At 56.8% G+C, this 22,395-nt stretch overlaps 1 protein-coding gene and 1 pseudogene across 1 annotated transcript; both read left to right on the top strand.

The window, feature by feature from the left end:
* The first annotated feature begins 6,920 nt into the window (after positions 1-6,920).
* LOC143387953 (uncharacterized protein C1orf159-like) lies at positions 6,921-13,992 on the top strand. The gene is made up of 8 exons (XM_077107988.1): positions 6,921-7,004; positions 8,224-8,290; positions 9,164-9,454; positions 9,546-9,611; positions 11,054-11,188; positions 11,892-11,917; positions 12,011-12,041; positions 13,305-13,992. The coding sequence occupies exons 1-8, from the start codon at positions 6,921-6,923 to the stop codon at positions 13,400-13,402; spliced, it is 798 nt and encodes a 265-aa protein (XP_076964103.1). The 3' UTR covers positions 13,403-13,992.
* A 3,364-nt stretch (positions 13,993-17,356) lies between these two features.
* LOC143386849 (RING finger protein 223 pseudogene) lies at positions 17,357-21,123 on the top strand (annotated as a pseudogene).
* Positions 21,124-22,395: the final 1,272 nt, after the last annotated feature.

Below are 22,395 nucleotides of genomic sequence, written 5' to 3'. Positions count from 1 at the left end.
TTTTGAGGGGCTTCACTAAATTGCCTTGGCCTCCAAGTCCCATTCTTTGAACTGCCTATTCATGTTATCAATAGTGTAATTTACATTTTTTTAAAATTTTGGAACAGATTTAGACTCTTATTTTGGAACAGATGCACTTGCCCCGAGATAACGGCTCACCTGACCTTGTTCGAACTTGCCCTGAGATAACCACGGGCTCACCTGACCTTGGTGCCCTTCACTGTGCATGTCCCCAGCTTTGCCCCTCCAGGGCCCTATGCAGGACCCCATATTGTGTTTGGCTGCTGTGTCTTCCCCAGGCTGTGGCTGTGTCTCACTCTCTGGTGAATTCTTAGGATCTGAAGAGGCTTGGTGGGGTGTTTGTAGAACATCCTGTTTGGGTTCCTCAGGTGGACTGACATGAGGGACTGTCACGTCACTCATGGCAGACTGAAGGAGCACCAGGGGTGATCAGGTGAGGTGCTGATCCCATCACACCCCTTTAGGGCATCTCTGACGTCCACAGACTACCCCTGGCCTGGTTGAGATGGTGTTTGTAGGTGTCTCTGCTGCAGAGTTGCTCCTTTCCCCTGTCCCTGCTGTCTTACAGTGAGTCTCTGTCCAGCCCATGCTGGGGATGCTATCTAGGATTCCTCTGTAAAGAGTGTCTCTTTCATTTTGTGTTTGGCCATCAGTCATGCACTGTCGCCAGCATGGACACGCCCTGCACTGGCCATGGTTCATGCACTGTTGCCAGCATGGACGCACCCTGTACTGGCCATGGTTCATGCACTGAGGCCAGTGTGGACGTGCCCTCCACTGTCTGTGGTTCATGCACTGTCACCAGCGTGGACGTGCCCTGCACTGGCTGTGGTTTATGCACTGTGGCCAGTGTGGAAGCGCCCTCCACTGACTGTGGTTCATGCACTGTGGCCAGTGTGGACGCGCCCTCCACTGACTGTGGTTCATGCACTGTCACCAGTTTGGATGTGCCCTCCACTGTCTGGTTCATGCACTGTCGGCAGTGTGGACGTGCCCTGCGCTGGCTGTGGTTCATGCACTGTCGCCAGTGTGGACGTGCCCTGCGCTGGCTGTGGTTCATGCACTGTCGCCAGTGTGGACGTGCCCTGCGCTGGCTGTGGTTCATGCACTGTCCCCAGTGTGGACGTGCCCTGCGCTGGCTGTGGTTCATGCACTGTCGCCAGTGTGGACGTGCCCTGCGCTGGCTGTGGTTCATGCACTGTCCCCAGTGTGGACGTGCCCTGCGCTGGCTGTGGTTCATGCACTGTCGCCAGTGTGGACGTGCCCTGCGCTGGCTGTGGTTCATGCACTGTCGCCAGTGTGGACGTGCCCTGCGCTGGCTGTGGTTCATGCACTGTCGCCAGTGTGGACGTGCCCTGCGCTGGCTGTGGTTCATGCACTGTCGCCAGTGTGGACGTGCCCTGCGCTGGCTGTGGTTCATGCACTGTTGCCAGCGTGGACGTGCCCTGCACTGGCTGTGGTTCAAGTATTGTCACCAGTGTGGCACTGTGCACTGGTTGTGGTTTGGGGCTCGGCCGTATATTTCTGCTTGTGTAGTCTCAGCTTTGTTGTTGGGGCACTTTCATCTGGCTACTGTCTTTTTTGATTTTTGAGCACTTTCTTTCTCATGCTATAAGGTACTTTGGGCTCATACTCCTATGTTTCCTGCCCTAGACCCAGAATCAGCCACTTCTCCAGGGAGCTCTCATTCCTAAGATTGGAGGGTGGTCTTAGAAACTAGAATCTAGGGGGCTGGGGATATAGCTCAGTTGGCAAAATGCTTGCCTCACATGCACAAGGCCTTGGGTTCAATCCCCAGCACAGAGAGAGAGAGAGAGAGAGAGAGGGAGGGAGAGAGAGGGAGGGAGGGGGGGAGGGAGAGGGGAGGGGGAGGGGGAGAGAGAGGAGGGGTGGGAGGGAGGGAGAGGGAGAGGGAGAGGGAGAGGGAGAGAGAGAGATGGAGGGAGGGAGGGAGGGGTAGATATGAGAATCAAGGCCCAGGTACTACTTTTGCTTCTAGGACCTCAGTGGACAGACTTGCTGATAGATCTGATTACACAATCAGATCTATGTGTCTGTAATCTCTAACCTGGAACATGCTATTAGGCTGTTGCCACTCTGGGTAAGACCCTGTTGCCCACCATCTGCAGCCCATTTCCTTCTTTATTCAGCCCCAGTGTGCATGCAGAGCACCCTCAGAATTGTTCCTCATATCCCTTTGGCTCGTTAGAAATAAAGTTATCAAGTAGAGCACAGAGTTCTGTGAGTTACAGTGGAGTTTTTTGTTTTGTTCTGTTTTGTAAATTCCTTAGGATCATATGTAAACAATTGTATCATCTGTATTGAGACAGTTTTACTTTTTCCTTTCTAAACCTTTTTTTTTGTACCAGGGGTTGACCCTGAGGGGTCCTTAACCATTGAGCCACATCCCCAGCCTGTTTTTGTTTTTTATTTTGAGACAGGGCCTCACTAAGTTGCTGAGCCTTTCTAATGTTTATGGCTTTTCTTTTCTTTCTTTCTTTCTTTTTTTTTCCTTACTACATTGGCTAAAACCATAGAACAGTGATAAATTAAATAATGTAATGACCATACTAAAAAGGAGAAAAAACACATGATCACTCCAGTAAATGTTGAAAAAGCATTTAGTAACATTTAAACCCCTTTCATGATGAAGGAAAAACCTCTTAGCAAACTAGGAGGAGAAGGGAGCTTTGTCTGTGTGGTAAAAGGCATCAGTGGAAAACCTACACTAGATGTTGTACTTCGCAGTGAAAAACATGAAGTACTTCATCCCTAAAATCAAGCAGCTGGCATTGCACCTGGAGCCCTTACCTTGGTAGTAAGGTCAGAAGTAAAAACCAAGTTGGTTTCATCAGATCATAGAGGACAAGTAAAACTGCATTTGCAAGTGATGTGGTTATGAAGAGATCCTAAGAAATATTTTTTTAAAAAGCTGAGTATATTAAGTAAAATCACAAAGATCTTGGAAATAAAAGTTTATATGCAGAAATTAACTGTTCTGTTACGTATTAACAGCAAACTATTAGAAAATGAAATCAGAAATTCTTTTCTGTTTATAATCATACCAAGAAATAAAGTATTTAGTAGTAAGTCTAACTAAAGATATGCAAAACCTCTTCACTGAGAACACGGAGCACTGGCTGTGGGAAACTGAAGTGACCTAGCATGGGGGAGAGCACTTAAATGGAAGACTTGACATTGTTGGAAGACCAGTCCTCCCTGCAGAACTCATGCAAGCCTTTTCTGTGAACTGACAAGCTGATTCTCAAACGTGGATATGCATGTGACCTAGAACTGCCCACACTGTTGTCAGAAGCAGGTTCTTGTGGCCTGACCTCTAGCTGTGTATACACAGCTTCAGCAAATGGAGTATCCTGTAGCTGAGGTGGCTGTGGAGTGATGCCTAAGAGGAGAGCAGTTGCCCAGAGACAAGTACAGCAAGGCTGGGAAGGTGGTTAGAACAGGTTTACTGCAAGGCCAGGGAAAGACTGAGGGGCACCCTAGACAGGGGTGGGCAGTGGTGAGGGAGAGGAGGCCCAGCCTCCCTGGGTAGAGTGCCACTTAGCCACTGAAAGGTACAGATGTGCAGATCAACAAGGCACTTCCAGAGGCCCTGTGCCATGTGACATAGCCAGACACAAAGCTAAGTGATCTCTTTGTAAGAAATTCTAGAATACAGCTCAGTGCAGTGACATATGCCTTTAATCTCAGAGGCTTGGGACACTGAGGCAGAAGGACTGCAAGTTCAAAGCCAGCCTCAGCCACTTAGCCAGGCAGTAAGCAATTCAGTAAGATCCTGTCTCTAAATAAAATACAAAAAAGGGCTAGGGATGTGGTTCAGTGGTTAAGCACCCCTGAGTTAAATCCCTGGGACCAAAAAAACAAAAGAAATTCTAGAAAGCAGATTTGTGGTGATAGCCAGTCAGTGGGTGCCCAGGCCAGGGTTTGCAGGAGGAAGGGTTGCAGAGGGCTGTAGTGCAGATGCCCTGATGATGTGCGCTCACAGATATGTGGTGTGCATAGCTTTCCAGAACCCCCAGGTTGTGTGTTGTAAGTGGACGAAGTCTGTTGTGTGCTAATTGAACCTCAATAAAGCTGACTAAGCAGTGCCAGTGTGACTGGAGTCTTGGACTTTTGGTTCCTTTTGTGACTTGACCTGGCCCCGGTTACCTTTCCCAGAAAGTGAGAAGGGACCCTGACACCAGTTTTCCCCAGGGCATGGGGAGATCTACTGAGCACATGTTAAATGGACAAAAAGAAAGGGTGAGACTTGACCACACTCTGTAGGTGAGGGGCACCATCTAAGAGGACTAGCTGTGAAGGAGGATTTCAGGAAGTGTGCACTTTTAGTGGGGTGGATCGCTGGCACTCTTCCAGAAAAGGCAAGCGCTGCTGTAGGCAGGAGGGCACTGGACCTCGCATCATAGAAAACTATCCTGCAGGACTGGACACTGTCTGAACCATACCGTGTGGTTACTTTGCCAACAGACCTGGATGAATCTGGCATGAAGCAAATTACAGGACAGATATGGGCCCCTCCCTGTCAAGGGACCAGAGCTTGTGCCCTCAGTCTTTGCCTTCCTGGGCTGTGTGGACCCCATAGTCCTCTCCCCCGGATCCCCAAGGGGGAACTTGCCCACTGCCCCAGGCCAGTCAGAGAGCACCGTTCCTTATTCCCCAGCCTCAGACTGGAGCATCTCTGCATTCTTCCTGAGGACCTGCCTGGAAAGGAAGTGGGGACTGCTGCTGTGGAAGAGTGTCCTTGGTGCCAGAGTGTCCTACAGTGTGCTGCTTCCACCCCGCAGCTGTGTTTAAGTGCAGAGTTTCCTGGAGGTAACTAACATGAAAATATGTATCCAGCAGTGTCTGTGACGTTACGCCATGAGAATCACCCTGTGAGTTAAGTGAAATTTGTTGAAAGTAATACAAATGGGGGGCTGGGGCTGTAGCCCAGTGGTAGAGCGCCTGCCTTGCACATGTGAGGCACTGGGTTCCATCCTCAGCACTGCATAAAAATAAATAAAGATTATGTCCATTTACAACTAAAAAAAAAAAAGTAGTACAAATGATATCACTTCAAGGTTGTGTGGTGGGTGCTGCTAATGCTCTCTCTTATGTTACAAATGTGAAGTGAAGCCAGGCCTGCTGACCTGGGATACCAGCAACTGGGGAGGCTGAGGCAGGGGGGATCCCAAGTTCCAGGCCAGCCTCAGCAACTAAATGAGACCCTGTCTCAAAAAAAAAAAAAAAAAAAAGGACTGGGGATACAGCCCAGTGGTAAAGCACCCAAGTTCAGTCCCCAGTACCAAAAAACAAACATGGTGTGACTACTAAGCCCCATGATGGTCAGGTGACAGGAGTTAGGGTGAAGAAGTCTCCTTGCAATGTGTTTGCTCCCTGAATCCCTCTGCCCAGGACTAGAACTTTTTGAACTCTAGCATTATTCTGGACCCATGTCTGCCTGCCCTAGGGACCTAGCCACCCACGGGGAAAAAGTCTGGGTGACAATGCCCAAGACTCCAACAGAACCTTGAGAGGTGTCATCTGGTCTTGGGAGACCAGAGATGCAGTGACCTCATTTGCAAACGCCAACCCAATGAACCTGTTGGAGAGAGATCAGGATGCCCCTCTGACCAACTCTGGACTCACCTTGCTGGGAAAGTGGTCTTCACAGTGACCAACAGCAGGCCTCACCTAATGGTCTTGATTCACAGGCCTTGGACCCTGGGCCTGCAGAGCTCAACGGTCAGGCCCATGAACGCCCTCTGGCCAGGCTTTCTACTGAGCACCTGGGTGAGGAGCTGATGTCAGCAGCTCTCATCCTGGAGGGGCAGGTAAGGGTGCCCTGGACCGCACCCACAGACCTCACAAGGCAGAGACCTGTGCGCATGCCCCTGCTTGCCACAGCCCATCAAGCCTGCCAGGTCCTCCCCAGCTCTGGGCACTCTCACTGGCATTGCAGCCCCTTCCCTTTCTCACGTGGCACCCCCCACTTCAGAGCTGCTCCTTTTGCAGCCCCGCCCCTTCCAACTATGGCTCCACCTCCCTGACATGTTCCGTTCTTTTCCTGCTTGTGTCCCTGGCACTGCCCTCCTCTCTCACAGGCCCCGCTGTCCTCCTGCTCCTGGCATGGCACTGCAACGCTTCACGCTCCTGGCTGGCCTTCTGGTGTGAGTTGCCAGCAAGTCCACAGAAAGCGAGGTTGGTGTTCCTGTCACATGTCCAGGTGACCATCCTCCAGGGAGGCAGTGGGCCCTTCCCTTTAACCTTAGGAGTCTTGGCACTCAGCCCTAGGGATGACGGAGTTCCATGCTGGGGTCCAAGGGGCTCGTGTCTTGAAGAGGACAGCAGACATGCCCCCATACGGTAGCTGTTTGGTTCTACCTTCTAGAAGACTGCCAGACCTACTTGTTTCTGTAGAGCGCACAGGGTCTCTGCAGATGCAGCCTGGAGCTGCCTGCCCACGTGCTATTTGCTCAGGAGAGCGACAGTGGGGTATCATGGCTCTGCCAAGCTGGTGACACTCCAGTATGCTGAGCTTTGGTGTCCAGAAGAGCTGAGCCAGGGCCGGGTGGCAAAAGGGTGGGGTGTCCCTCACTAACCGGGACAAGGCTAGTGTGAGGGTGCAGCCACTGGGCCTCGGCCCCTCCTGTGTGGTCTTGATGCTGCCCTGTGTCACTCACACTCCTCAGATGCCCCTCACTATTCACCATACTAAAGTCACAGGAAACAGTGGCCCAGCAGTGACAGTAGAGTCACACCTGGGGACCCTCCTTCCTCAAGGTCTGTCAGCTGCCCTGCTGTCAGTGAAGGCCAGTGCTCAGCATGTGTATTGGACGTGGGTTCAAGGGTTGGGCATGAGTTCATTTCCCCTGAATGGCTGGCCTGGCCTGGGCCCTATGTCTGAGACCAAGCTGCAGCATCAAGGGGCATTCATTGGTGGAATTGCAGAGGGCATCAGTGAAGTGCCCCTCCCTGTGGGGGTATGTTGGTCATGCCAAGCCTTGGCAAGGCCCTGCCAGCCTCCCAGTATTCATCGTGGTCCAGGAGAGTGTCCCTTTTCTCAAGACAGTGTCATTAGAACTGGTGCTGCAGTTCCTGGGGTGACTGCCCTGTTTCTCCCTGTGGCCCACAAGGTGGGAGGTTGAGGCTGGAGCAGCTCTGCCCGACCAGGGAGACCCTGTGGAGAAGGGGCCTTGGCCACCTCAACTTCCCTAGTGAGGTCTTCAGGGCAGGGAGAGGAGACCCCATGAATGGACGCCCACAGCCTGGGACATCTCCCCAGGTGGGGCTGGATACCTTCCGACCCCCGTAGGTGAGGAAGTGTTCTTTTCCTCAGCCGTGTGACTGAGGCACCTGTGACAAGGGACAGACGTGTGAGAGACAGCATTTGAATGTGAGTTTTACATTACACGGGAGCCTTCGTAAGGAACCCGTGTCCCAGAGAAGTGGGGGTGCTGAGTGATTGTGCGCAGGCTTGAGGAAGAGGGATGGTCCTGACCAAGTGTGCTTGGATGGAGAGTGTGATCTGATGGCCATGAACCAGGATCTGTCCAGGTGGGGTAGTCAAGATTCTTCTCTGTATCTTCCTCTCCTTGGGCATGGGCAAGGCCCTCTCCCTTGGGGTCTCCTGGTCTGCCTGAGGGACAGAGGGCAGAGGAGGTCAGAGAGACCTGCTTTTGCTCTTTCTCAAATGCACAGAATTCTGAGTCCTATCACCTCTAGGCCGCAGTGCAGATCAGGTTCCCAGGGCCCCTCCTGCCTGGCCTTTGGGAGTGAGGAGGCTGCTGTGGAACCTGTCTGGTGGGTCTGGGCCCCAGGCAGTTCGTGTGGTCATTCAGTGTTCAATGGCCTCATGCCCTGCACAGCTCAGACAGTGCTATCCTCACCTTGGAGGGGCGCCCAGGGCCACGGGGTAGAATGGATCAGTGACTCTTGAGATGTGTCTGGTCAGTGGTCCAGTCTCCACCCTGCTGCATTGGATCTCCCTGGCTCATTCTGTACTACACTGAAGTTTTCCCTGGAGACTGCCCAGAGTGGGGCTCTTGCAGGGGCAGGTATGTGTCCTCACCTGCTTCTAGGCCAAGGGGGAAGCTGGGAGCCTGTTGCTGACTAGAAGACGCAGAGCCATGAATGCTCACAGTGGACTGACAGTGTGGCCCTTGCAGAGCCTGCCTGTTGTCACCCCTCCAGGCCCAGTAGCCTGAGTGCTGTGTGGACGTGATGGATGCCAAAACCACATGCCCAAGCACAGGCCTGTGTGGCCCAGGTGAGCCACTTTGTCATAAGCAGTCCCCTGAACAGCTACCAAGCCACCATCCCATGGTAGGCATTGTCCCCGCCTGCCCCTCTTCAGTGGTGAGGACAAGAATGGTTTAGCCCCAATACAGCTCATGTCCAGTGCTAGCTTTCAACACCCACTATCAATGTTTATGGACCCTATGTCTCTGGCCTCAGTGCTGTGTTGAATGTTGGAAAGAAGTACAGGGATAATACCCAGTCGCTACCCTTACAGGAAGCTGGACGACAGCTGCTCACATGCTGTTGGCCAGTAGGAGCTAGGCCACTCCAGCACCTGGGCAGGGAGAGGGTGGGACTTCAGGTAGTGATAGTCTGATATGGAAATTTGGCTTGATCCTGCAGGGAGACCCCGGGGGAACAGTACAAGGATGCAGTAGTTACAGATGAGGGTTGTATCTGCCCTGAGTGGGTCCAGTGAGTGTGGAGTGCCTGAGGCAGCTGCACGCATGCCCTGAAGGAAGTGGTCCTGGGGGAGCCGTGGTCCTTGAGCCTGGGTGGCAGGAGGTGGAGGCCAGGCCTCCAGTTCTCCAGAGCATGAGGCCACCACACTGTTAATCTCAGATTCCCGTCACCAGCCTCTGGACTGTCTCTTAAGGTGTTCAGCGAAGGCTGTGGCCTCCTCAGCACCAGGCCTCCAGAGGAATCTGGGGCCAGAGTGACATGCTTCCTGTGGTGCTGGTTTCTTCTCTGGAGTTAGAGCCTCTTGTTCCACCCAAACTTCCAGTGTCCGTGTTTTTGAGTGACCGTTGATTTATAAACTCAAAAGATACAGAAATGCTCCAGGATACAGTGAACTGGCCTGGATCCTGCCTCTACTGAGAGCCGCCTGCCTTCTGTGTAGGCTGCTATAGACGCTGGAACGCGGACTGGAGCACCAGCTGCATCCGGTGTAGGAACGGGATGGTGCTGACCTATAACAGCTCTGAGTGCAGGAGCTGTATGTCTCCCAGATTGCTGCCCCCATACTCCTCCCAGATCCTGGACTTCTCACAGGGGTCCACATCTCCAATTTTGGGGAAACTGGAGTGGCCGCCCTTGTCCCCACAGAACCACTATCCATCAGCAAACAGCCCCCAGGAGCCCTTTCTTCCCGAGTCCCATGTCCATGAGGAACAGCTGTGGGGCGAGACTTGCTAATGTCTGGTCTCAGATTCAGGCAGTGTCGGGGTCTTTCTCGGGTCCTGTGCCTGGCCCTGGCCTCCCCTCTGTTCTGCTCCCCACAGTTGCTGCCTGGGGTGCGCAGTTCCCCATGAACAGAAGCACAGGGCTGCCTGGAGGGCCACATTTTGGTAAGTCTTAGTTCACCAGGCCAGAGCCAGGCCTGGGGTAGAGGCTCCTTAGAGCCATGGCAGCACAGACCCTGAGAGCTGATGGGCTGTAGGGTACCTTGGAGGTCACGATCAGACTTCAGACCCAGCCATGCGCTCTGTGACAGGGACCCTGACCATGAAGTAGGGATTTCTGAGAATCCAGTGGCTCATGAGGCTGAGGTCTGTGGGCTGAGTGTGGCAGGTACTGGGTGTGCCCTGGTGTGGGGGGGTGCCATATCCTCCATGGTCTCAGAAGGGCTGTTGGTGGAAGCCTTCTCAGCCGCACCTTCTGTCTGGTCCTTGCCTCATTCCATGGCTGCCATGGCCCCTGTGACCTCAGGCCCCAGCAGGAGTCTGCCCATCCCAGTGGTTTTTCCAGGGCATAGGCTTCTAAGACTGCAGGCATATGGGCCACCAGAAATGCCTGCCACAGCACTGTCCTCGGGGTGTTCCCTGTCTCTAGGTAGTCACTTCTCCCTGGCCTGCAGTCTACTTGAGTTGAGGGCCTGGTCAGGCCAGGGGTGGGAGTGTGGCTAGGAGTGGCTGGGGCGGGTGGGACCAGGTGAGAGGGAAGATCCGGACAAGGCAGGAGCTGGGAGAGGGGCCAGCACTGGGGGGGGCACCATAGCCCAGCTCCAGAGCAAGGTTGCCTCCTTTGCTTGAGGTGCCTGAGAGGCTGTGGGAACCATCATCCCAGCCACTCATCTAGCAGCCCTGGGCTGGACCTGGGTCCTAGATCTTAGGTTCAGAGTTCTGTTCTGAGGCTCAGCTCTTCCCAGGAATTTGAGCCTGGCCTTCCCCTCCCCAGAAAATATGTTTGAGCTCCAAGGTGGCCTCAGGCCCAGCACTGGCCTGGACTGCAGAAGCCAGCAGCACAGAGCAGTGGCCCATAGGGAAGGGCCAGCTCTGACACCTCATGGCCTCCTATAGCACAGGGCTAGTTGGATGGCAAGGCCATGGGCCTGGCAAGGGCACTTGTGCCTCAGGGTGAAAAAGTGGCTTCCCCAGGCACCTAAAGCATCTCCTCCATCCCATGGTCACAGTTTGTCCACAGTCCTTGGCCCTGAGCCATCCTGCCCTGACACTGAGCAGGTTCAGACGGGCAAGGAGCAGCTGCCAGCACCTGAGAGGTAGAGTGCGGCAGAAGCACCTGCTGCAGGTTGGAGCTCTGACCCTGCACAGTCTCAGGGGGAGCCTAGCGTTTGAACTTCTGGAGCATGGAATTAATGAAGGCTTCTTTCCCTTTCACCTTCCCCTCCCTCTCCCCAGGAAGCCTGGGCCTATGTCCAGGTGTGCTGGCCCCTTGCTCCCTGTGAGGGCTCAGGTGTGTTCAGGAATGGTGGCCTGGGTTGGGCATGGACCCTGGGCCCCTGGCATGCCACAGTTGAGACTGGCCACTATAGCGGCTGATTTGCCTGCAGGGGGTTCCCACGTGACAGCTTCCCTCTTCCTGGGGACGTTCTTCGTCAGCGCAGGTCTCATCCTCTCTGTGGCTGGGTTCTTCTACCTCAAGTGCTCCAGTAAGCTCCCCAGGGTCTTCTACAGGAGAGACAAAGGTACTTCACTCCTCCTTCTCCCACTCAGGGGCCTAGATGGTGCCCAAAGGGACAGAGTAAGTGCCAGGACCCCTCTCTGCCTACGTTACACCAACATTTGGGTGCCCTCTGGGGGCTACTATAGCTTCAGGTCCTGAGAGTCCAAGACTGGGCTTCTGATGCTGGTAGGAGTCTTGGGGTCTCCAGTCAAGTTAGGTGCCTTGGGGTCAGCTCCCAGAAATGCCCACCCAGCATTTCTGCCTTCCAGGCCATCCCTAGAGCAGAGTAGACCCTGGGTGTGGCCATCTCCGGTGGCCCAGGGAACCCCAGTGGAGGCACCCATGCCCTTATGCATAATTGGGGGCTGATGGCCACTGCCTCACCTGCAGCACCTCTGGGAACCCAGAGGATGGAGGGGTCTCTGTCCCCCATACTGGGTTCTTGGAGCCAGAGAAACCACCTGAGGAGCATGCCTTGTATGCTCTGGGAAAGTGGGAGGGAGGTTTCTGGGAGGTGGCTCTTCCTGGGATGCTTGAGTGGCTTGCCCCAGGTGAAGGCCATGAATGTGGCCAAGCTGAGACTCAGCTGAGGGCACTGCTGGGCAGAGTGTGGAAGTGGTACCAGATCCAGCCTGGATCCTGGGAAGAGCCTCTGCCTGTCTGTGGACCTCACTGGATGCAGGCAGCTGCTTGGCTCCAGGGTGATGTGCTCTTTTCTTCTGTAGCCCCAGGCCTGCAGCCTGGCGAAGTTGTAAGTAATCTGCACCCTCCCGGCTGAGCATCCTGGGCTCCGTGTCCCATGCTGAGCACCCAAGATCTCACTCTGCCTCTCTCTCCTTTCAAGGCTGCAATGATTCCCCCACCACAGTCCTCAGGTAAAGGCAGGTTGTGTCACCCGGGGGTTCTTGTCTCTGGGCCGGTTTCCAAATGCCAGACCCAGGAACCTCTACAGGTTTGCCCCTAGACACACATGCCCACCTCTTGGGTCCCAAGGAGACACTACATGAAGGAGGGACAGGCGCTTGACAGGCACACCTGGTGCCCATCAGCCTACATGGCTGTGTGCTGTCCCTTCCTCTTCAGGTATTGAGACTGAGAGAGGAGAACCCGACACAGGGCAGACCTTCCCCTCACTTCCTCCAGCCCTGCTCAAGTCCATCTCTGCTTGAAGGGTACAGGGAGCAGGTCAGCCCCTGGGTCTTGCCCCACCAGGCACCCCCACCCAGTTGTGACCCACTATAAGAGGAGACTGTGAAGCTAAGTCCCTGACCACAGTCACAGCTGTGAGCCCAGAGCAGAATCACCCAGCCTCCCTCCCCAGGCCAAGCTCTTCCCACCGTGCAGAGGTCTGGTGGGGACAGGCAGCGTGTTCCTCTCCTCTGGGGCAGAGCAGTTCCTAACTAAGGCCCAGCCTACCCTGTTCCAGGCAGCACTTGGCTCAGGTCTGAAGCAGCCTCATCCACAGCATCTGCAAGAGCACAGGGACCCCAAGTGGCTGGGGCCTCATGGCAGAGTATCCCCAGGTGGCTTAGACAGCAGGAGCTCTGACAGCTCTCCAGGTTGGACGTTAGAGACCAAGGAGTGGGAGAGGGGGACACTGGCTCCCAGGTCTGTGGGACCCTCGTACCTTCTCAGCTCCTAGGCTCAGCTCCCTGGGCTGTGGCTGCATCCCCTCTGTCTCTGCTCCCTCATGTCTTTTTTCTTTCTGCCTCCCCTGAGGAGGGCACTGGTCATGGCAGTTAGGGCCACCTGTTTGAGGCAGGAGGGTCTCATCTGAGATCTAAATCACATCTTCCCAGACCTTTTTCCCAAATGAGGTCACACTTGCAGGCTCTGGGGCTTAGGACATGGTCCTAGAAATGCATAATGCCTGCACCTTAGTCTTAAGGGACAGCCGGGCCCTGATCCAGGCCCAGATGTGTGGGTGCAGGGTCCCAGGGTTTAATGGGAAACAGCCAGGCAAGGCTCCCGGGGGCATCTGGCAGGAGGAACTGGCTCTTGACGGGCAGGGGCGCCTGGTCTCTTCCTTGGTCAGAGTCAACAGGCCCCTGTGGTGCCCCACACCTCCAGCTACATCCTCTGCCATCCTTGAGCCTCTGTCCCTGGCTCTGACACAGCTCATCTCTGACCCCTTTCAGTGCGAAAACCAAGATATGTCAGGTGCGAGCGGCCCCTGGACTGGGCCTCGGACCCTTCTGCCTTCTCCACAGCAGAGGCCCAAGTCAGCAACGTCTGACCTGGAAGCCGATCAGACTGCACTACCTGCGGCTTGGAGGCTGGAGGACCCCTCAGTGAGCCCCCCACAAAGGGCCTTGTCACCTGGGGCTTGGGACAGGCCAGACCTGGCTCCCAGCGAGTGACAGGCTGAATGGGAACCCACCCACGGGTTCTTGAAAGTTCTTTTGCTCCACCCACACTGCTTGGTTTGACCAACAGGAGCAGGCCGATGTGAGACTGGGGGCTCAGGCCACAGCCAGACCCACAGCCAGAACTGTTGGAGACGGCAGGGGTCACTAGGCTGCTTTGCACCTGGAGAAACCAGGGTAGCAGGACCCCTCCAGCACCACCCAGCCCAGTGGCCCCCACAGACCCTCTGAGAGGAGTGAAGCTGGGGCCTGGCCGGCAGGCAGATCGGAGCTGTGAACCAGCTGCCTGAGACTGAGGCCTCCAGGTCGTCTGGCTCCCGTGGTGGCTGGGAGGCCACAGCCACACCCTCGGGAGCTACAGAACTGAGTTCCCTGAGGCACTGCTGTCCCATCCCAGGCCTTGCACCCCAGGCAGGTCACACTGGCCAGCAGGCACCCAGGCTGGGCACCCACAGTGAAGTGCCCACACATGGGTCTTCCACATCTGAATCCCCAGGTTTTCTGGGCCCGTGGAAGGCATGCTGGCCAGTGGCCCTTGCCCAGTGGTCCTGTCCCAGCCATCCCAGGCCACCAGACACAGCCTGCACATGGCTAGCTTGGCTGGGGCCATCAGCCAAGGCTTCCTGTAGAGGAGGCTCGATGGTGGCCGCCTCCTACGTGCTGGGCTCAGCACTTAGTGGTCTGTCACTGTCCTCAGGTGTCCTGCCTCATCTCCATCAAGCCTGGCCCACTTCTTGGGGATGTGGCTGTGCGCTTGGCACTGTGATTCTGTGTGCAGCTCCTCATCCGCGAGTGGTGGACTTGATCTTTGAGGCTGGCCAGCCACTGGCCCAGCAACAGGGTGGGGTGCCGATCTGAAGTCAAGTCGAGTAAACTATTCAGAGCTTCTCCTTCCCTGCCTTCTCAGGGCCCTAAGGGTCATCTGTTCTTTTAAATATGTGTGACTGCCACCCCCTTCCAGGCCAGTACCACCCACCCCACTGCCATATGCAGGGGACAGGGAGACAGCAGGATCCAGGAGTGCTACTACCTAGTTCCTAGTCGGGGGCCTCAAGTCAGGGACTGCCTGGCTCCTGCCAAGGGCCCACCCCTGAATTCACCCCTTCAGCTCTCAGGGTGTCCCCCAAAAGACAGCTTGCTCCAAATCCCCTTGTTGGAGAGGGCCACCCGAGGTTCCTTGGGACCCAAGATGGGAAGATGTGGGCATCTCTTCTGGGCTGTTGTGGAGAAGAGCCAGGCCTGGCAGGGGCATGCAGACAGGGCCATGGAGACCTGGCAGGGATTGCCAGGCCTCATTCACACCCTAGAAACCCTCAGGATGAGGCTACAAATAGCAGTCTATGGGCTTGACTCGCCCTTGGGGAAACCCCCGTGTCCTGGCCACTTGAGCCCAGGGCAGCAGTCCCTCCTCAAGCCCACAGGTGGACAGTGCTTTGGGAGGCTGGTGGGCATGGAGGCATTTGCTGATGGGCATCAGAACTGGCCAAAGAGGGCAAGCTGTAGCGAGGCAGTTACTGGCCCTCCCCTGGGCACTGAGAGTCTGTCCAGAAGGAGGGCAGACCCAAGTGTGCCTTCCACTTGGAATGCCCAGAGTCCTGGCCCTGCCCCAGCCCCTCTGCCCAGAATATGGACTGGGGGTTGTGTCTTCAGATACCTGCTGCCATCCAGCCTCAGAAAGCCCAGCCTGAGGTCTGTCTACCTGAGAAGTGCTTGGGAACAAGGCCCCCAGTAGGCCTACCCAACTTCACCTTGTTCTGGGAACAAAGGACCCCACCCTGGAGACAGAACATGAGGAGCAGCGAGAGCCACAGGAGGGAGTCTGACCCAGTGGGCCTCTTTGCACCCGGGACCTCCCCAGGGCCATGCCATCCTGAGGTACCTGCAGCAGGACAGGTGCTTTGGCCAGACTGAGGGACCCCAACGTGATTTTTTAAAATATTATTTAGTTGTAGATGGACACAATACCTTTATTATTTAATTTATTTTTATGTGGTACTGTGGGTCAAACCTGGTGCCAGGCACTGAGGCACAACCCCAGCCCCACCAACATGATTTCTGATGGCAGGTAGGAAGGGACATTGTGTGGCAGACAGGGAAGGCCCCCTCCCTCTCTGGTCATCCTGAGCAACCCCTGCCCAGGCCCTTCTCACTCATGCTGACCTGGGACCTCTCCCTCGCCTCCACCCATGGCCAAAATTGGAAACAGAGGTCACTACAGCCCCCTTCACATTCTTCCCTAGAGTCCAGCCCCCCACCCTTCGTTCCCTTACCTGCTCGTTCAGTATTCCCTGGGCAGCACTGGGGGAGGTGCCCAAGCTGACCAGGGAAGGATCAGCTGAGCAAGGACTCAGGTGGACCTGAGAGTGATGTCGGGTGGTGGGTGCACAGTTAGATGGGGCCTGGGTCTGGGGGCTGCCTGGGCTCTGAGCCTCAGTGGGGTATGTATCAGTCAGGCTCAGCAGATGGGGGTTCTGAGCAGGGGCTATCAAGAGATCTTTGGGGACTGCAGTTTCACTGCTGAGTACAAAAGGGACAATGCTCTCCAGGCTGCCTCCTTTCCAGAGTTTGGGGACCAGGCCTGTTGCCAGCCCCAGAAGGTGGGGCAAAGGGCAGACCCAAGTGTGCCTTCCACCCCAGAGCCTACCTTCCCCTTCCAGCTTCTGCCTCCATCCATACCTGGGCCTGCGTGAAAGCATCCCAGCTGGAGCCAGCAGAGCCACTGTGACATGCAGACAGCCTCAGGTGCAGCAACTCGGGGAGGGTGGGCAGTCAGCAGAATGACCAGCACCAGGCACACCCTGGCTTGGAGTGCCTCTCCACTCTGGCCCCAAGTACAGCATTGTCAGAAATGGGAGACCAGCTTCACCCATGGCCCTGGAAGTGGGAGAGCCGTGAACCATGGGCTTCAGGGTGCTCCTTCAAGGCCATGCTCTCCTGGACTCACCTGCACAAGGACAGCTCCTCTATCTGCCACCCACATTAGGTGGGGAGGGATGAGTGAGGGCCTGGCCCAGGGAGCCCCCAGGGTGAGGGGTACGGGGAGAGGAGACAGGAGAGAGTGAGGCAGACCCTGTGTGCGCACACGCACCCATACACTTCATGCATGCACAATGCTCACTCGGCCATTGTTAGGGTGCTGGTGCACACACCCCATTCACTCGCTTGCCTACTCATGATGTGGTAACAGGTGTGCCCCATCCACTGCCCTGGACACAGCCTGACAAGTCCCCTCACTGCTGGGTGGGACTCCCCCAGGCCCAGGTGGGGGAAGGCAGGGATTCTGGCCCCACCTCTGCAGCAAGGCCTGGTACATTCCTTGGGCCTCAATGTCACACTCGCCTCTGGGTACTGACTGTCCCCTGAGGAGCCCGGTGACCTCACAGTGGCAATATTCACAGGAGCCTGGGGAGGAGGTTTCAGGGCAGCCAGGAGTCTACTACCTGGAGGGCTTGTGATGCTGAGTCACTGGGCTCGCACAACTGGCTCCAGGGGCTGATCACAGCACCCCAGGAGCCCCCGACCCTGCTCAGGGAGCCAGTCCCTCTCTAGTCACTACCTCCTTCTGGGCCCCACCCCCTCCCTGGGCCCCAGCTGCTCTCTGTTCCCCTGCTTCCTATCTGGGCCCCCTCCTTTCCTGGCCCTGAGATCTCTCTCCACTCCAGGAGCAGATGGGGACGCTGAGGTCAGGTTCCCCTCTGGTAAGGCGTCACCCCCCAGCTCTCCCTCAGGCCCTGGGAGTCTTGTCCTTGAGCACCAGGATTTTGGGGAGCAACACTGCAGGGGCTTCTGATGCCCAGTCCACTGAGGTGGTCAGTGGTGCCTGCAGGTGGGCGGGCCCCCGAGGAGCAGGGGCATCCCTTACCCTAGCATGGCCCCTCTCACAGGGTGCCCTTTCCACAGGCCTGTGTGTGGGCTCCAACCTCAGAACCTGGGTTCTTGCTAGCAGTAGGCCCCGTCCCAGTTCAGCATCACTGGTGAATCGACCACTGTGCTAGGCAGAAGGAGGGAAAGCTCAGGACGTGGGAGGAGAGCCTGACCGTGACAGAAAGGGTGGGGAGGGCCACATCCATTGGAGGGATCCAGGTTGGTCATCTGGAGTGGAGTAGGCAGTACTCCTCCACTCACAATGGGCGCTCAGGTGAGCTGGCGAGGGGGTGGTCTGTGCCACTGGCTACTGCTTGGCCCATCGGGCTTTGGTGCAGTCCCCTCACCCTCCCTCCACTCTAGCCTCAGCCCTGGGTGAACACTGACACTAGCCCGGGCCTTTGCCCCGTGGTTGACTAGAGCCCCATGCTGACTGGCCAAAGCCAGAAAAGCTTCTGCGATCCTCTGCTGGACCTGGGTCTCCCTCAGCCCCTGGTCCCTGCCCCACAGAACACGGTGCCGGAGGGGGGAGGCTTCTTGCCCACAAGCTGTTGTGACCACCCAGATCACAAATGTCCTCGCTCTGATTTCATCCTCAAAGTTGCTGCTCAGGCCCTGCCTAGCCTTGACTTCTCACCTCACTTCCTGGACCCCAATAGAGGGAGGCTGGGCTGGAGTGGGACCCTGGGCAGAGGCAGAAGAGTGCCATGCGTGAGAAGGATAGTCACAGGTGGATGGGTGGGAGGGGGTGGAGCTTCTGGGGAGGCAGGTAGCAGTGCAGGTGACAAGCTGGGCTATAACTGTGAGGTGTTTGTGGGTTCCCCTGCTTTGGGCCCACTCAGGAGCCATGGGCAGCCGGAACTAGAACAGAGTGGACAGACCTCCATGCTGCAGAGGCCTGGGCTGACCCCAGACCCAGAACTGCTGATCCCCATGTGGCCATGCCTGTCCTGCTAGGTAAAGAGGATGGCCAGCCAATCCTGAAGCCCAAGCCACACCCCCAGCCACCCTGGAGGTATAAAGGCACCTGCCCACAGCTCATGCCTTGAGAACTCACACCTGTCCCAGACGGCCAACACCAGGACAAGCACACGCATCCTCTATTCCTGACAGCCCAGTTACACTTGCCAGTACCTCAGGACAGCTGCTGGCCACTGGGCCCAGGAGAGACACCTGCCAGGTGGAGCCGAGGCCAAGCCAGGACTGGAGGAGAGGGAGCAAACAGTATTGGAGCTGGGGAGCCCAGAGGCTCAGCACCCCTCTGTGGTCGGTGGAGAGGATCATGCCCAGGAGCTGCTGACCCCCCGCTGCCAGGTAAGGCTGCTCAGCCTGTCCTCACCCTTCACCTGAATAGGCGCCTCTGTGAGGGTGGGGCCTGGTGCCAAGGAGCAGGTTCTGTGGGAGAAAGGTGGGGGAGGGCGTCCCGAGGTCCTCCCAGGCTCTCCAGGGCCACAGCTGTCCCTGAGATGTGGTGACTTCACATGCCAGGAGCCTGGGGCCCTCGTGACATCACGGTGATGTCAGGTGACTCACAGGATCACAGTGACAATTAGCAATACCTGCACCATCCACCTGCCCCCAGGACTGGCCAGTAAGCCTAGATCAGGGCCAGAAAGGCAAGGGGCCACCTCTAGTGAGGCCTCCAGGGCTCCATGGGTCCTGGGACCAGAGCCTTTGAGATGAAAGGCATTGTCACTTGCCTGTCCTCTAGGCAGGACCCTGTGGCTGGGGAGGGGCAGCAGGCAGGGCAGGGCAGGTGTCTGGTCAGCGGGGTCTTCTGAGCCCATCAGGGAAGTAGAAATGGCCATGGAAGAGAAGGCCCTGGACCCTTCAACATCCTGCTTCCTCTTCAAAGGGCAGCCATGACCTGACATTCAAGGGCACAGAGTGGATGGCTGAAGCCTGCTTCACCCTAGCCGGGGGGTCATTGGCACAAGACCCTGGTCACCAGCCAGACAAGTGGGCCCCAATGTGTCCAGGGTGCAGCTGGGAAAGCCCTCCCTTGGGATTTCACTCAGGCCTTCCCAGTCTCCCACCATCACAGGGCTCCGCTGCCCTCAGACTCAGAGACCCCCCACTCTACTTGGCCACTTACAACTCCAGCACGTGCCGACCAGCCCAGGCGCCCACTGCATGTAGTTTCACATCACTTCAGCCGCCCAGAGGCAGCCCACAAGCCCAGGGCCCCCATCCTGCAGGCTCCGGGTTGAGTCAACCTGGTTGAGCTGCCCACCCTCAAGCTGCCTTTCCCACAGGGCCTGTACCCCAAAAGATGGGATGTTGCAGGAGCCATCACAGACCACTGCCATCAGAAGTAGAGGCAGGGGCAGAAGGTGTCCACTGAGCCATGAGATGCACCCCAGCACCCTCTGGGCCATCTAGGCCTGGGGCCCACTGGAAACCCAGCCCTGGGACAAGTAGGGGAGGGTAGGTGATAGCTTGGGTGAAGGAGCTCCAGGGACACAGAAACTTCAGAGGTACCCCCAAGTGGACAGTGTGTTCCCTGGAATCTGGGGGCTGATGCTGGACAAGACTGACCTCATAGGATGGGCAGGAGACACTCACAGCAGCCTCTGTTCCGCAGCCCAGCACCATGTCAACAGGCCAGCAGGTATGGCACACGGTAGTACCACCCCACTGCCGGAGCAGCCCCACAGTCTCGACACCCAGGTCACCCGGCACCCCTGGTTCAGAGAAGGTGGCCTCCCCACTGGAGTGCTCCATCTGCTTCTCAGGTTATGACAACATCTTCGAGACACCAAAGGAACTGTCCTGCACCCATGTCTTCTGCCTGGAGTGCCTGGCCCAGCTAGCGGCCGCCCAACCCACAGGCTCCGGCAGTGAGGCTGTGCCTTGCCCATTCTGCCGGAAGCCCACAGCTGTGCCAACTGCTGGGGCCCCTGCACTGCGTACCAGCCGCCAGCTGCAGGCCAAGATGCCCGCACACCTGCAATGAGAGGAGCCAGTGTGGCTAGAGGGCACCAAGCTGTGCTGCCGCCCACTGCCTGCCACACCTGGCCTTGAGGCACACAGCTTTGTGTGTGTGGATGTGGGCCTGAGCAAGCCTGCTGAACCTACCCCACCTGTGCCTGTCCCAGACCTGGCCCCTCGCCGGAGCCGCCTGGCCCGCTGCTGGGCACACTGCAGGGACTGGCGGTGCTTGGCATTGGTCTCTGTCCTGCTGCTGGTGCTGTTCTGCATGGTGCTCTGGCCCGTGCAGTGCGCGCTCAAGACTGGGAACCTGCACTGCCTCCCCCGGCCACCTACCGCCTCCAGCACTGCTGCCGCTGCCTTCTCCCTTGAGCCCCTGGCTAGCAACTAGGGTCACCAGCCTATGGCCAGGCCTCTGACCTGCTGGGGTCAGGAGCACAGCAGCTACTGGAAATTTATCCCCTAGGGCCCCACTGAGGGTCCTCATGAGATGGACAAAGGGTGCCCAAAATCTCTAAGAATGATTAGCTCCTACAGGCCCTAGAAGCTATCCCTTCCCCTGTCACACAGTGGTGGAAGGGACCCAGGAGGTGCTGGCCAGACCCCTGTCCTCCTCCACACACTGCAATGCATGGATGGCTTACTGTCTTTGAGGCCATTTCACCAGGGCCTTCCCAGGGCTCTCTCTAGGCAGGGCTGGCCCCTTCTGTTGGAGGGATCAGAGAGCAGAGGCAGGGCAGGCCCTCTGCCCAGGCCACTGCAGAAACTGCCCAGATGCCCTTCTATGCTTGCAAATAGTACATTTTAAAATAAAATATTTTATATCCATGTTTGGTAAAATGTTCTCACTCTGTGTCCCTGCCGCCACTCAGTCCCCACCCCTCCAGAAAGCCCCCTGTTCCACCCAGCCTAGCCTCTGTCCAGGTTCCCCATTGGATCATGGGTGGGACCAAGGACTAGGGGGCCAGCTCCAGTACCATGAGGTTCCCCTAGGGAAACAGGGAAAGTCCCAGGGCACCCCAGCAGGTTGGAGCCTCAGCCTGGCCCAGCACCCAGTGGCTCTAAGGGGGCTTCTCTTCCCCATCTCCCACCATGGCCATCCCTGCCTACCCCCAGGAAGTTGTGAACCCCCAGCCCCACCAGGAGAGCTGTTTAGGGAACCATGGGACCCAAGACCCCTGTGGAAAACAAGGCCCAAGGGTCCCTGAAGCAGAGGTGGTGACAAGCAGTGGTGGCCCGATGATCTAGACCTTGGGTCCCTCTGGGAGACCTCAGCCCTCCTGAGCTAGCCCACCTGCTGAGCAAGTGCATGTAGCTTTGTGGGCTGGGCCTCCTGCCCACCCCACCCCACCCAGGTTCTGCCATGGCCCCAGGAATCCTGTACCACAAGGTAAGTGAGACCAGGAAGGCCCAGACCTGCCCCAAGGCCCAGATACTTCCTGCTCCTACCAGCAGGGCCTCTGACGAGGCAGAGAGAGAGAGCAGAGAGAGTCTCTGTAGAATCTGGGTCCAGTCCTAGGGACCACATACACCCCTGGCCCAGGATTAGGGGGGCCAGGGATCAGCCTAAAAACAGAACTAAAACCAGCTTTACTAGAGACGCCCTGATGCCACAGGTAGCTGTGAGAAGGAAGGGTGCCTCCATGGACACAGGCAGGGGTGTCACACCCTGTCACACACAGTCATGCATATGTGGAGTCACCTCACCACCAGCAGGGCCAGGCACGTGAGTCTGCACACACGGTCACATGAGCATCTCTACAGGCTCTCATTCCACAGGCCTTATTGCACAGGCATGGTGGTGAGGAGGCCAGGCCTGCTGCCCTGAGATGGGCAGGGCACACAGGTCAGCAGGATACTAATACCGATGGCTGCAGTCATGTCAGGCATGGACTGTCCCTGTTGCTCACTTCACACACAGGCCAACATGGAGTGGCTGGACTTGAGGCACATTCAGGTTCACATGTGGTCACTGTCAGCTCTGCAGTCCTCACAAGGCCAAGGACACTGGATCTCAAGACTGTTCCCCTATCAGTCGGGGCCAGGTCTGGCACGCAAGTCTGAGAGG

This window comes from Callospermophilus lateralis, unplaced genomic scaffold, assembly GCF_048772815.1.
Source record: "Callospermophilus lateralis isolate mCalLat2 unplaced genomic scaffold, mCalLat2.hap1 Scaffold_105, whole genome shotgun sequence".
Lineage (NCBI taxonomy): Eukaryota > Metazoa > Chordata > Mammalia > Rodentia > Sciuridae > Callospermophilus > Callospermophilus lateralis.
This window is presented reverse-complemented; position numbering and strand designations above follow the sequence as displayed.

Coding starts and splice junctions, on each gene's coding strand:
- LOC143387953 (XM_077107988.1), top strand. CDS start 6,921: ATGTCTGAGACCAAGCTGCAGCATCAAGGGGCATTCATTGGTGGAATT. Junction 7,005..8,223: donor AAGTGCCCCTCCCTGTGGGG/GTATGTTGGTCA, acceptor CAGGCCCAGTAG/CCTGAGTGCTGTGTGGACGT. Junction 9,455..9,545: donor ACAGCTGTGGGGCGAGACTT/GCTAATGTCTGG, acceptor TGCTCCCCACAG/TTGCTGCCTGGGGTGCGCAG.